General features: G+C 44.2%; 1 protein-coding gene across 4 annotated transcripts in view; it reads left to right on the forward strand.

The window, feature by feature from the left end:
• Nucleotides 1-13,743, forward strand: part of FARS2 (phenylalanyl-tRNA synthetase 2, mitochondrial) — a 406,264-nt gene that overhangs the window by 78,292 nt on the left and 314,229 nt on the right. For all 4 annotated transcript variants that reach the window (XM_036868394.1, XM_036868398.1, XM_036868395.1 and 1 more), the window contains one exon: nt 923-1,566. In XM_036868394.1, the coding sequence (XP_036724289.1) occupies nt 946-1,566 (621 nt within the window). In that variant the 5' untranslated portion in view covers nt 923-945. The remainder of the gene's footprint in view (nt 1-922; nt 1,567-13,743) is intronic.

The raw sequence follows: 13,743 nt of genomic DNA on the forward strand, positions 1-13,743 counted from the left end.
AAAAGTGTTGTTCATGTCATCTTATAATATGGTGAACTAATCCAGAAGTCACATTTTGTCAGGAGTGAGCAGAACTTGGTGGTTATGAGGATGAAATGGGCAGGATGGCATTTCAAACATTCTCCTTCCATCCTTCAGAGACGTGGACGTAATCATGGGCTTCCTTTAAGGAATGAGACCCCCAAAAGTAGTCAAAATAAAAGAAAGTCATGGGACTTCCCTGGTGGCGCAGTGGTGAAGAATCCACCTGCCAATGCAGGGGACACGGGTTCGAGCCCTGGTCCGGGAAGATCCCACATGCCACGGAGCAACTAAGCCCATGTGCCACAACTACGGAGCCTGTGCTCTAGAGCCCGCGAGCCACAACTACTGAACCCGCGTACGACAACTACTGAAGCCTGCGTGCCTAGAGCCCGTGCCCCGCAACAAGAGAAGCCACCGCAATGAGAGGCCCGTGCACCGCAACAAAGAGTAGCCCCTGCTCGCGGCAACTAGAGAAAGCCTGTGCTCAGCAACGAAGACCCAACGCTGCCAAAAACAAAAAATAAAAAATAAATAAAATAAAATATATTAAAAAAGAAAGAAAGTCATCACATTGATAGTTTTATTCAACGTGAGGGGTCCAGGACATGATGTGACCTGATAAAGGAAATTTTCTTTACACTCGTGGACCTAAATGTCAAGGGGAGGACAACTAGAGATTAGGGATCTAAACATGATGTTCATGATTCTCTTGATGTAGAGCAGAGAACATAAGCCTCTCTGGGCAGATTTCCTTAATTGGCTGTTCTGTCTGAGTGGGGGAGGGGAGGCAGGCATCAGTAGGGTGGTGGGGAGCTGGTGGGAGACAGGGCGTCCCCGCCCCCCCCTTACTTTCCGCAGAGTGAAACGTGACTGGTGCTTATGTGTGTGCTCTTTCCAGAACCCGTGAAAGAAGTTGCTGCGATGGTTGGCTGGGCTCTCAGGAGAGCTGCCCAGGTGCGCGTCCACCTGGCAAGGAAGGCCAGCGGGGTCTGCCGAGGCCCTGAGCATCAGGCCTTGGGCGCGAGGCCCGCTGCCCTGGAGCCCGCCGGCCGGGGAGCCCCCGGGCCCCCGGGCGACGCGGTGGAGCTGCTGGGCAAGTCCTACCCCCGGGATGGCTACAGCAACCTGTCCCGCAAGGTCCTGTCCAGGGTGGGCAGGAACCTGCACAACCGGCCGCATCACCCGCTGTGGCTGATCAAGGAGAGGGTGAAGCAGCACTTCTACGCGCGGTACGTGGGCCGCTCGGGGACGCCCCTCTTCTCTGTCTACGACGACCTCTCCCCGGTGGTCACCACCTGGCAGAACTTCGACAGCCTGCTCGTCCCGGCCGACCACCCCAGCCGGAAGAAGGGCGACAGCTATTACCTGAACGCGACCCACATGCTGCGCGCGCACACGTCCGCGCACCAGTGGGACCTGCTGCGCGCGGGGCTGGACGCCTTCTTGGTGGTGGGCGACGTGTACCGGCGCGACCAGATCGACGCCCAGCACCACCCTGTGTTCCACCAACTGGAGGGCGTGCGGCTCTTCTCCCGGCACCAGGTGAGTGCGGCCCCTCTCGGGCGTGGAGGCCCCTGCGGTTTATCTCAGCCAAGCCCCCCGGGGTCCTTGACCGTGCTCGGCACCCGCGCGTTATCCATCCTGGGTGGCGTCCTCTGTGCAGGCGGAGCTCAGTGCTTTCTGGCTGATGCGTTGTGTCAGTAGCCGCAGGAGTTGGCAGGCCTTTGCTGCCTCGTGTCTGTCCTTTTCCTTCCAGTCCCGACGTGCCTGTCTCTGGGTTTCTCCTTGTGAGTGGGTAGTCAGTGGCTCACACTTACCCCAATCCCGGATGACTCGAGATGCAGCCCTGAGACCCGTGGTCTGGTTACCCCAGATCTCAGTTAGCGGAGGTTAATTACATGTTCCGGGTGTTAGGCACGAATGAATTTCTTAGGTAGCCCGGTGACTGGTGGTTTAGTGGCTGAGACTGTAAGCTGTCTTCTCGTCCCACACGCTTTCCTTACCGTCCCCTGCTTTACACTTGTGGGTGCTTTACATTTTTTCTTTTTGAGACGTCTTCATTATTGCTCTTCTTGAAGTATGTGTTTGGATGCATAGAGCCTTTTTGATCAGGAAATCTGATATTCCGGCTATTCTCAAAAGCACCCAACTCCTTGCATCTGTTAGCTGACATCCTAATATGTTGTGCACAGCTTTTTTTTTTTTTTTGGCAATTTATGAAAATTTCTTAAAGCTTGAGTCTATTTCCTAAAAAAGTGCAATATCACTTGTCTTTCATTAACATATTTTAAAACCGTCTCCGTTTTTATGTGAGAAACAAATGGAATTAATGAGGCATTACTCCTTTAGTACTTCTTCCAAACATGTTCATTGAAACAGGAGGAATAATTGTCACAAAACTCCTTCCCACAAAACACCAGGTAAGTGGGTTGTCGGATATGAGCAGGAACAGTATAGGATCCTGAGGCTGATAAGTAACCATCATTTGTTGTGTTAAATGAGTCGTGTTTTAGGAGAGGACCGTTTGCTTCAGGATGTGCTATCTTCCTGGGAATTCGTGATAATTCAGAAATAGGTATTAGCTTTACACAAAAGGCCATCCAAGCTTGATCCCAGAGCTGCTTAGATGAGCGCTTTTGCTACTAGGAAAAGCTGACTATTTTCTATGTTAGGAGTAATAACTATTAACAAGGATACAGATTTATTAGGAAACAAAAGGGAAATGGACAAAGACAGGTCAAAGTCTGAGAAATATGACCAAGTGATGGAATGTCACCTACAGCTAATGAGCCAGCAGAGGTGCGACACCAGTGACAGGGTGTCCAGGTCACGGCAGTGGCAGTCTCATTACAAAAATGAGAAAGGACAGTGCTCCCTGGTTGGTAAGCCTGCAAGCCGTGGCAATGGCAGAGGAGGAGAGGAGGCTGTGGGACACACACTGGTGTTTTAGTGGTGGAAAAAATCCAGGCTCCCTTAGAAGGTGGGAAACGGAGCGGGTAGGGAATTAACCTCATCCCATTTCACACTTGTGCGGGGTCTGGTCCAGTTTAGCGGGGAGCAGGCGTGGCTCGTTTTCAGATGATGTGACTGTATATTCTGCTTCTCGTTAGAAAGATTATACACACACACACGTACACGTATGTGTCTAAGAATATAGTTTGATAAAGTAATTCCACGTGCTGTATTTCGTTTGCTCCTCGTAATAAAAACCTGTGAGACAGATTATTTCCACTTCAACCACGAGGAATCGGAAGCCCCAGTAGTTTAGTGACTTGCCCAGTATTACCCAGCCAGCTGGTGGCCGAGTAAACCCTGAACTTCACCTGTTCTACTGTGGTCTGTTGCTTTTCATAGAGGAGCTGCTTGGGACCCAAGTGGGGCTTTAGTTCCAGGAACGGTGTGGGGGAGATAGGGGTGGAGTTTTGTGGATTCCTGGCCTCAGCTAAAGTGTTGGTACTAAGTCTGACCTAATCTTAAATCTCAAAAAAATTTGTTTCCTTCTTTCAGTTTATTACCCTATGAATAGGATTTTTTTCAATAGTTTTAATCATGCTACATATATAATTTACAAAACTATATTGTCATCCTTTAAAGTTTTCCTGTTATTTCATAATCTCAGTAATCATTGTTTTCATCACTACATGGTATATTTCAGCAAGGAGAAACGTGCATAGAGAGGTATGGGGTAAAGGAACAAGGATAAACATAGAAATGGATGAACTATGACAATGTATATTTTATTTAACTATTAATTGTGAATAAAACCCTTTTGTGTTTCGAAAAAAGGTAAGATGTATCAGTATTCACAAATAAAAATGTGTTAAATTTACCAATTTAAAGACATACATTATCAGATTGGACATTTTTCAATTAGAGAAACCTGAAACAAAATCACACCACAGGTTGAAAGTAAAGGGCAGGAAAAATATATATCAAGCAAATACTTACTAAAAGAAAGCTGGTAAAGCAATTATTAATATTAGATAGAATAGAACATATGGAAAAAATATTAACTACGAATAAAGAGGGATAATACATCGACCAGGATGTTTTATGACTTAGGAATTTTAATGTGCCCAACATCATAGCCGTAATAGAGAAACCAACACTGAAGAAATAGAAGTTAAGTTTGACAAATTCATAATCATAGTAGAAGATTTTAAATGACTTCAATCAAAAACCAATGGATTACGCAGACAAAATGAGTAAAGATATAGGAAATATGAAAAATATGATTAACAGGCTTGATTTATGTTTATTTTTAAAATTCTGTAACTGTGTGTGTGTGTGTGTGTGTGTGTGTGTGTGTATTTCTTTGTGTTTGTACAGACAGACAGACACATACATAAATCCTGTACCCAAGAGCTGGAGGTATATAGTCACATGGAATAACTTAAAAAAATAAGGGGCTTCCCTAGTGGTGCAGTGGTTAATAATCCGCATGCCAATGCAGGAGACATGGGCTTGAGCCCTGGTCCAGGAAGATCCCACATACCGAGGAACAACTAAGCCCATGCGTCACAACTACTGAGCCCACGTGCCACAACTAGTGAAGCCCGCGTGCCTGGCGTCCGTGCTCCACAACAAGAGAAGCCACAACAATGAGAAGCCCGCGCACCGCAACAAAGAGTAGCCCCTGCTCGCCGCAACTAGAGAAAGCCTGCGCGCAGCAATGAAGACCCAACGCAGCCAAAAATAAATAAATAAATAAATTTATTAAAAAAAAATAAGTTGCCCATGTACTAGTTGACAGTTGAAGTCGTAAACAAATGTCAAAGAATCAGTAACATTAATAGAACCATGCCTGACTACAATGTAGTTGATGTAGAAAGCAGTAAGAAAAGGATAATAAAAGTTACCATATCCTCAGCCATCTAAAAATTCACAACTATAGATTCATGGGTTAAAGAGAAATATTAGGATGTATCAGAAGTTACTTATCACTCACCAACAATGAAAATACTCACTTCAAACTGCTCGGGCGTGGGGGAAATAGTCACTTTATTACGTAGGAACTTGGTCGACCCACTTAAGTTGTACCATCACAGTTAACATTAATAAAGCAAAATGTACGGGATGTAGCTAAAAAAAGTATGGGCCATACATTTCGTTTTAAATATATTATTAAAAAAAATTAAAACCCTGCTAAAAGCAAACAGCGTTGTTGTCAAAAGTGGGAAGTGGGTTGTTTAGTTTTTAGTAGTCCCAAGTCTTACAAAACAGACACAGCACCTGGAATAGCAGAACCCCAAACCACAGACAAGTCCCCAACACCCTGGCTGACAGGGTCTCGCTAAGCGCTTCAGCGCTGGCTGGCAGATCTGCACTGTGTCAGAAACTGAGGCAGTGGGGGAAGCCGGGGTCCGAGAAGGGGAGAACTTCCTTAGGAGTCTCCCAGAGAACAAACCGTGGGAACCAGATTGACTAGAGGGGTTTGACATTAAGTCCTGGTGGCAACACTGTTCACCGGTGGCCATTACCATCACAGAAAGAGGGGCAGCCAGACATACGTGTCTCCTGATGGAAGAATACAATGCCACCTCTGAAGTCCTGCCAAAAACTTTGGACCTAAATCAGTTCAAATCGCTAGATCCAACAACCAAATTTATAGGAGATACAGAGGACAGAGAAACACATTAAACTATACCATGTAGATGTGATAAGCAAAATCCAGCCTGGCGAAATTCTACAGCAATGTTCCTCAAGATGAGATCTGCATAGTGAAATAAGTACAAGAATCAGAAGTAAGTGATTAGAAATGTTTAGACCGTCATAGTCAAGCCTGTTGTCAGAGGACTTCTGTGGACCTGCGTGCAGACTGGTCCAGGCGTTCCTAGATGCTCTTGGTGAGCTGCATGTGCTTAGTCTGGGTGGCGGTTTTGTGCAGTAGCACCGTGTATCATTTCGAGACCGATTAGAAATCTAAGCACCGTGTATCATTTCGAGACCGATTAGGAATCTAAAACTGTCTCTTTACCGTAGACAGTTTGAGAAGCACTGCTCTACAGGATAAATGATTCAGTTTCTTCAAATAAAAGCAAGGAAAACAAAAGGGAAAAACAGTAGATGGTGCCTATGGGTTAAAAGGACAGATCTCAATCAATCACAGTGTGTAGATCCTATCAAGAGAAAACATCTTTCAAGAAAAAAATATTTGAGACCATTGGAAATTTGAACACTAACTGAATATTTGAATTTAAGGAGTTATTTATTTTTACTTTTCTAAGGTATGACAATCGTAGTATATTTTTATACAGTCATTCTCTTTCAGAGATACATACTGAAATACGTGTGAGCAAAATGATCGAGTCTGGATTTTCTTCAAAATAATGGGGGGTTGGTGTTTGGGGATGAATGTAAGAGGATTGGTCATGAATTGTCAATTATTGCAGCCGGGTGTTGGATACATGATGAATCCAACATTATCCTTTCTATTTTTGCATATGTTTGAAATTTTCCTAATAAAAGTTGGAAGAAAAAGACTGAAGGAAAACATTGGGATCAGTCAGTCTGTCAATAAAAAAAAAAAAATTGCTGAACATGAACTGGGATCCGGGGCTGTAAGAAGGTATCACACAGTCACGAGAAGGTCCCTGGTTTCATGGGGAAGACAACAATTAAGATTAGAAGAATAACGGGAGGCAGGAGATAATTAAACACTAGAGCGTGAGCACAGATTACATCCAGTAGAAAACTGAAACCGATTAAATCTAGAATTAATAGCCTCTCTTCCATCATTCTGAGATGATTTTACTGTGAGGTTTTATAAAATCTGAAAGACTTGTAGTCTTTCTCAAAAAATAGGAAAAGAGGGACCTATCAAGCTCATTTCACGTTAGACTTGTTAATAACAAATTAGATAAAAAAGATAATATTAGAGGTTTCATCTTTATGAACACAGATTATTCTCATTTTTAATGAACAGGTACACAATTATTAAATGAAATGTTTGCAAATTTAATTTGTTGGAGTATTGTGTCCTACCACATTATTACTATGCATGTATTACATTATACGCTATTAACTGATACAAGGAGAAAAAGCATGTGATCACCTCAGTAGATGTGGGAAAATAACTTGGTGACATTTAATGTTTTAGGATGTTAAAAAAGCATTTGATGACATTAATATCTTATGATAAAAACTTTTAGCAAGCTAGGAACAGAAGGGAACTTCCTTAACATTATGAACGATATTTGTCAAGCACTCACAGCATACATCATAATTAGTGGTGAATCATTATAAACAGTCCCATCAAATTAGCAACAATTCAGGGTTACTTGCCATCACTGTGTGGGAGGTTCTAGTTTATGCAGTAAACCAGAAAGAGAAATGAAGATCTAAGCATTGGGAAACATGAGATAAAGCTGCTTCATTTATAGATGACATGATGGGCTACCTAGGAAATTGAATAGAATATCCAGATCAATTATTAATGCTAATAAGAGTTCAGCGGTGCTGTTGGGTACAAAGACAATATACAAAAATATATTTCTTATCTACAGGTAATAGCCAGTTAGAAAATAAAATGGAATAAAGATTTTATTCATAACATCAACTAAAACTTCGAAGTATCTAGATATCATTGTTGCAGAAGATGTTCAAGATACTTGTAGATAAATTTGTCAGATATTATTAAAAGACGTAAAGGAAGAAGAGACAAAGGAACGATATACCATGTTCCTAGATTCATGAAGATGACAGCTTTCCCAAAATCAATCTATAAATTCATCGTAAATCTAATAAAAATGTCTACTGCGTGTTTTGGAGAAGTTGAAGGACTGATTCTCAAATTTATAGGAAGAGCAAGTTTACAAATAGCCAGAAAAAAGTTTAAGAGCACCAGTGTAAGGGGACATGCCTTACCAAGCATCAAGACTCATAACGCTCCAGTTATTAAGATGGTTTTGCATTGGCACAAGTTTAGTCAAATAGAGAACTTTGCAACAGCTCTCCTCATATTTGGGAATTCATTTTCATTATAAAATGGAAGTGATGTTAAATAAGTGGGGAGATGATGGATTCCACATGAATTGCTCTGCGCCACTTGTCTATAGAGGAAAGAACACTTGGTCTCTACCTCACACCAAATGCAAAATTCAACTCCGGATGGTTTCACAATCCATTTGTGAAAAGGAAGTCTTCAAAACTTGAGAAGAAAATATAAGAGATTATTGTTATCACCTTGGGGGTAGAACACAGTCTCTTAAATCGAGAATTCCTAAACAAGAAAAATCCTTAATGGAAGAAAATTTTTAAAGTTGACTGCGTTAAGGTAAAACTTACACCTAATAAAAGAATTCTTAAATGAAGTTAAAGGGCAAGCGTCAGGCTGGGTGGAGAAATCTGCTGTGCATATAACTAACAGAGGATTAGTGTTGATCAAATATAAAGGTCTCAGTATGCTAAAGAGAATCCAGTAGGGAAAAATCTGAAATACCAAGAGTTGGCCGGTATGTGGAGCCGTGAGAATGCTCTGAGGGAGTATAAAACCCACACCTGGAACCCCACTCTCAAGTGTGTAGGTCAGGTGCGTCTTGAGTGCTTCTGTCAGTGGATAGGTGAGGATGCTCATAGCACTGTCAGTACGGTGTGGCGTTCGTACGCCTGTGAAAATGAATAAACCACAACCAGATACATTAACATGAGTGAATACAGAAAGGAGCATTCGGCAAAGAAAGTTATAAACGCTTACATTGTATGATTGCATTTATGTAAAGTTTAAGACATGGGCACAACTAACCAATATATTATTTTGGGGTTCGTGCATATGTGGACAAGTTATGGAAAGCAAGGGAATAATTTAAACGTTAAGTTTGGTTGCTACCTCTGCGAGGAGTGGCAGGGGATTGTGATCGGGTAGGGCGTGAAAGGGGCTGCAGAGTTGTTGGTTCTGTTCTCTTTTCTGAAAACGGATATGGGTGGTGAGCAAACGTGTGTGTGCTTTCATTACTACTTAAAATGACATGCACTTGTTATAAATCAATCGTGTAATTTTTTTTAAGAAAGAAAAATGGGCAAAGAACATTAACAGCCTGTTGATGGAAGAAGCATGAGATCAGCCAGTAAACAAGGATCGGTTTTATCGGTAAATAAGAAAATGCAAATTAAAGCAACCAGATATTCCTACAAACCGATTCGATTAGCAAAACTTAATAATCTTGACAATACCAAGTATCTAGAGGAACCATAAATCTTACACCCTTCGACGGGGAGTGTATGTATTTGCCACCACTTTGTAGAGTTATTTGGTAGTTTCCTTTTTTCTTCTTTCTCAAATTGTGCACTCTGGGATCTGGCGTTTTTCTTTTAAGTGTTACAAATAAAGGACAGTGGGCTCTAATTGTACATTGAGTACTTCACAGCAGTTAACATAAATAAACTAGAGGTACCCATGTCAACTTGGATGAGGTTTTAATAAAACGTTGAGAGAAGCAGATAAATTATGAGTGATACTAAACTAGGATATCTTTCTAATAGGTATTTCAAAATATGCCCAACAATACGCACTCTCACTGTGCGCTTAGTTCGTGCTGCCTCTCTCTCTCTCTCTCTCTCTCTCTCTCTGCGTGCACTAGCTCCAGCTCTTACTCAGTGCACACACATGCATGCACACCACAGCCACACTGTTTTTTTGTTACATAAATACGTAGGTAGGTGTGAAAAAAGTACATGGGAATGATAAACACCAAAAGCAAGACAGTGATTTCCTGTGAGGTGAAGCCAGGGCAAGTGGTGGTGGCACAGGCGTCATCAGTGTTTGCAAAGGAATCAAGATGTTACGGATTTTTTGGAGCGTAGAAGGATCTCTGAGACTGAAGAGTTTGAGAACCACTGTTCCTATAGCTTCAAAACTAAATTTTTTGAAAACATTTATTGAGACATTTATTTTTGCAAAAATAGCAGATTTCATGTGGTTGCTGGACCCACCGGAGGGAGCCCATATGAATCCTGTACCTATTTAATCTGATTTAAATATATTAATTAAAAAGTACACACCTGGACCAGTGCTCGGAGAAGCTCCACTTTCCTTTGGTCTCTGGAGATGCCTGTCCTGTCTCGCTGGTGGTGCCCTGTGCAGGGGGCCTGCGAATGCACGGGGTGGGCAGGGGGCAGACATTCTGCAGTTTACTCTCCACTCTTGGCTGCAGAGGCTTTGTTTCCTCCGTGTCTCTACCCTCGTTTGATGATTTCCTCTGGGTCAGTGTTATCCAGGGTCTTTCTATTACATACACTTGTGCAAGTGATAGTTTATTCACGCTGAGCCTTCCTTCCTGCCTAGTTCCGTCTTCATTATTGTAAAAAAAAAATTCTAAATGCTATGTTTCTTCCTCCCTTCCTTCCTTTCCCCCTTCTCCCCTACCCCCCTTTCTTTCTTTTTTTGGGTAAATTTATTTATTTATTTATTTTTGTCTGCCTTGAATTTTTTTGAAATTTTTACTGGTCTATGAAATACAAAATTTTAGGTCTTAATAACTGAAGATGTGGTGATATTATGGAGAAGTTGTAAATATTTTATAATTAATATATGATTCATGAATATTCACACAGAAACAAAGGAGCATGTCTTCATAGAAGAGATAAATGAAGGTGTACAGAGAAGTAAGCTTGTTTTTCTTATTAGGTTTTTTTTGTTTTTTTGGCTGCATTGGGTCTTTGTTGCTGTGTGCGGACTTTCTCTAGTTGCGGCGAGCCGGGGTACTCTTCATTGCGGTGCACGGGCTTCTCATTGCAGTGGCTACTCTCGTTGCGGAGCATGGGCTCTAGGCACGTGGGCTTCAGTAGTTGTGGCACACGGGCTCAGTAGTTGTGGCACATGGGCTCAGTAGTTGTGGCTCATGAGCTCTAGAGCGTAGGCTCAGTAGTTGTGGTGCACGGGCTTAGTTGCTCTGTGGCATGTGGGATCTTCCTGGACCAGGGCTCGAACCTGTGTCCCTTGCATTGGCAGGCAGATTCCTAACCACTGTGCCACCAGGGAAGTCCCGAGAAGTAAGCTTTTGCTATAATTTTGACCACAACGATTGCTATATACTACTTCATCATGATGTCTGTGTCAAGTTCATATCCCATCCCACCCCCCTTTTTATAAGTGATCACTGTTGCTCCCCGTATCCCCCTGTAGGAGTGCGGGTAAGGGACTCCTCCATAGACTTGTCTGCAATGGCTCAGTCGTGGTGGAGTAGACATCCTTCATTACAAACAACCCCTTTAGCCTCCGTCGTGGTCCATCCTTGTTAGAAAACCACTCTCATTTATCATTAGAAAATTTTATTTTTCTCCCTTTGATACTCTCTCCCACTTTACAGATGGTTCATTAGAACCCTACTGTTCCTGGGCTGCTTTTCCCGGGCTCCCCCACTGTCAGTCTTGTGGTGATCCAAGCACAGTCTCTTTATTCTTGCTCTCTACCCCAAGTCACTCTTCTGTCCTTCAGTGAATGACAGGTTTTATTCTCCACCATGTGGTGATTGGGTTTCCTTAATAGCCTCATGTGGAGTGGGCTTTATTGAAGGCGCTTTTATTTGGCCTTGATAGATTATAGTCACCATGTTTCCCTAATCTCGTCCTGAAAATCTTTTAGGAAGGACTCCCCCTGACAGAGACACACTTACACTGAAATGGCTTTTCTTTTTTAAAATCCTTTTTCTCTACCCAAATGTTTACTCTGGTATATCTCTTGACAGTGAAGCAAAAGGCGGCTGGTCACAGCCAGGACCCATGATACGTTGGACTTGGGTAGCACCTGGTTACTGGGGGACAGAGGGGTGTTTAAAGCGAGCCCGGTCTCTGTTTTCTGTGGCGCAGGGCCTGTGCAGATAATTAGTTCTTGCTTATGACAAGGTCGGAACGAATGGCCTTTCAGCCTGTGGCCCCGACACTGACCCATGGCTTACTGTCCGTGACCTCGGGGAGCTGTCAGCACTTACTGCCTGGAGCTGCTCGTTTGTCTATATCTGGTTTCTCCAGCCGGCCAGCCAGTGCCTAAAAGGTCGCTCTTTCTTCCTCATGCCTCGTCCTTTCTCTAACCCAGGGTCCTGCACCGAGCAGCAGTTGGTGAACGTGGTACTCGAATGCCTCCCTCACTCTGCCGATGTCCGTTCGCGAAACATGGCAGCTCACGGTGTCAAGTGCGTGGCGGCTCACCCCTCAGCTTTTCACTCTCAGAGCTGTTTCTCCTGCCCCAGGCTTCCCGAGGGGCAGCTGCATCTGTCAGGCTGATCGCAAGGCAGTGGCCGCCTGTGACTGGATCAGGGCAAGCTTAATGTACAGGATTAGTAAGTGTAACACAGAGAATCGGGGGATGAGGGGTTGGCGGGTGAGAAGAGAACTCTAGAGGGCGTGGAACTCGCAGCTACAGGAGCAGCTGCCGCCCCAGCCTGAGGCTGAGCCCCAAGGGAAGAGCTCCCCCCACCCGACCCCCGCACCCCCGCCTGTGGCTCCCGAGGGGCACCAAGCTGGGAGTGGTTTCATGCTGATGGCATCGCTGGATATCCACCCTCTGGAATTCACTGGAAAGCTGCTTCTGAGGTGCCAGGGGAAGCTGTTTTGGGGGAGGTGTCTTGCAGGAAGCACTGTGCTGTGAGACTGCCCAAGAGGGGCAGTCCTGGGGGGCGGGCTGCCGCTGCCCACGCTGCAGGGCACAGGCGCGGGGATCCAGCCAGAAGCCCCTCGCAGGGTCTCTGCAGCACCTCTACCGAGCCAGCTCAGCACTGCGCCAACTGGCAGAGGACGAATATTTAAAGGGCCCAGCTCGGTTTTCGCGAGCAGTCGATGCAGGGCTGACTTGTGGCCGGGAGGCAACAGTCAGCTGGCTCCCTTTCCTGCATATCTGGAAGGCTTCAGGGAGACAGGCTGTTATTCCCCCAGTCAGTGAGAGGCTAGGGAAGGTCACATTTAAGGAGGCAAAGCCATTTGTCCTTGATGCTAACTCAAGGTTTCTGAATATAATTTAGGTGGTGGGGAAGCCCTCTAGTTATTGGTTCTTAGTACATGGAACGTATAAAGGATGGGGGATGGTTTGAAGGGTAAAAGCTCATGCTTCTGAACCAACACAGCATCTAGAGAAAAACAGATGAATATCTTCTATCTCAGTCCTCCAGGATCTCAAGAAAACTATTACCATGTCTATTCTCCATTCACTGTTGGGGGCCAAGAGGGCCTCGTTGGGTTTTACTGAGTCCACATAATTACAATAACAATATTTTTTGTACTAGCTCAAGTGTTGTGTGAAAGCAGCAGAAATATTTTCACAGCGATGTTATGCTCTTTCACGGTAGGCTTCACACCTTGCTAGAAACCACGTTTCTTGGCCTGGTGCCCATTCCTGAAGCTGTTCTGTGGACAGTGGTGGAATTTCACGTCTTCAGCTTGGTCGGTGCCGGCGGGCGGTGACGGGCTGGAGTGTTCTTCGTCGGCCTCCGACGGGCCAGCAGCCCGTGACGCTCACATACCGTCGGACTGCGTGTCCAGATCCCTGTGCCTACCCTTGGACGTACAAGGTGACACCTGCTCTTTAGCTGATAGCGTGCCCTTTATCAGGTGCTTTAAATAGCCTCTTTCTGAGGCTTTGCCTAATGTCATGCTCCTGACTCAGCCTGGGGTAGGTCTCTGTGAAGTTGTAAACTTGTTAACATGAATGAATTTGAAAGATAAAGTAGGGTTTTCTTAAACTGGATACATCATCTAAACACCATGCTGTTTTTCAGCTTTATAGAGACT

Source organism: Balaenoptera musculus, chromosome 11 (assembly GCF_009873245.2).
Source record: "Balaenoptera musculus isolate JJ_BM4_2016_0621 chromosome 11, mBalMus1.pri.v3, whole genome shotgun sequence".
NCBI classification, from domain to species: Eukaryota; Metazoa; Chordata; class Mammalia; order Artiodactyla; family Balaenopteridae; genus Balaenoptera; species Balaenoptera musculus.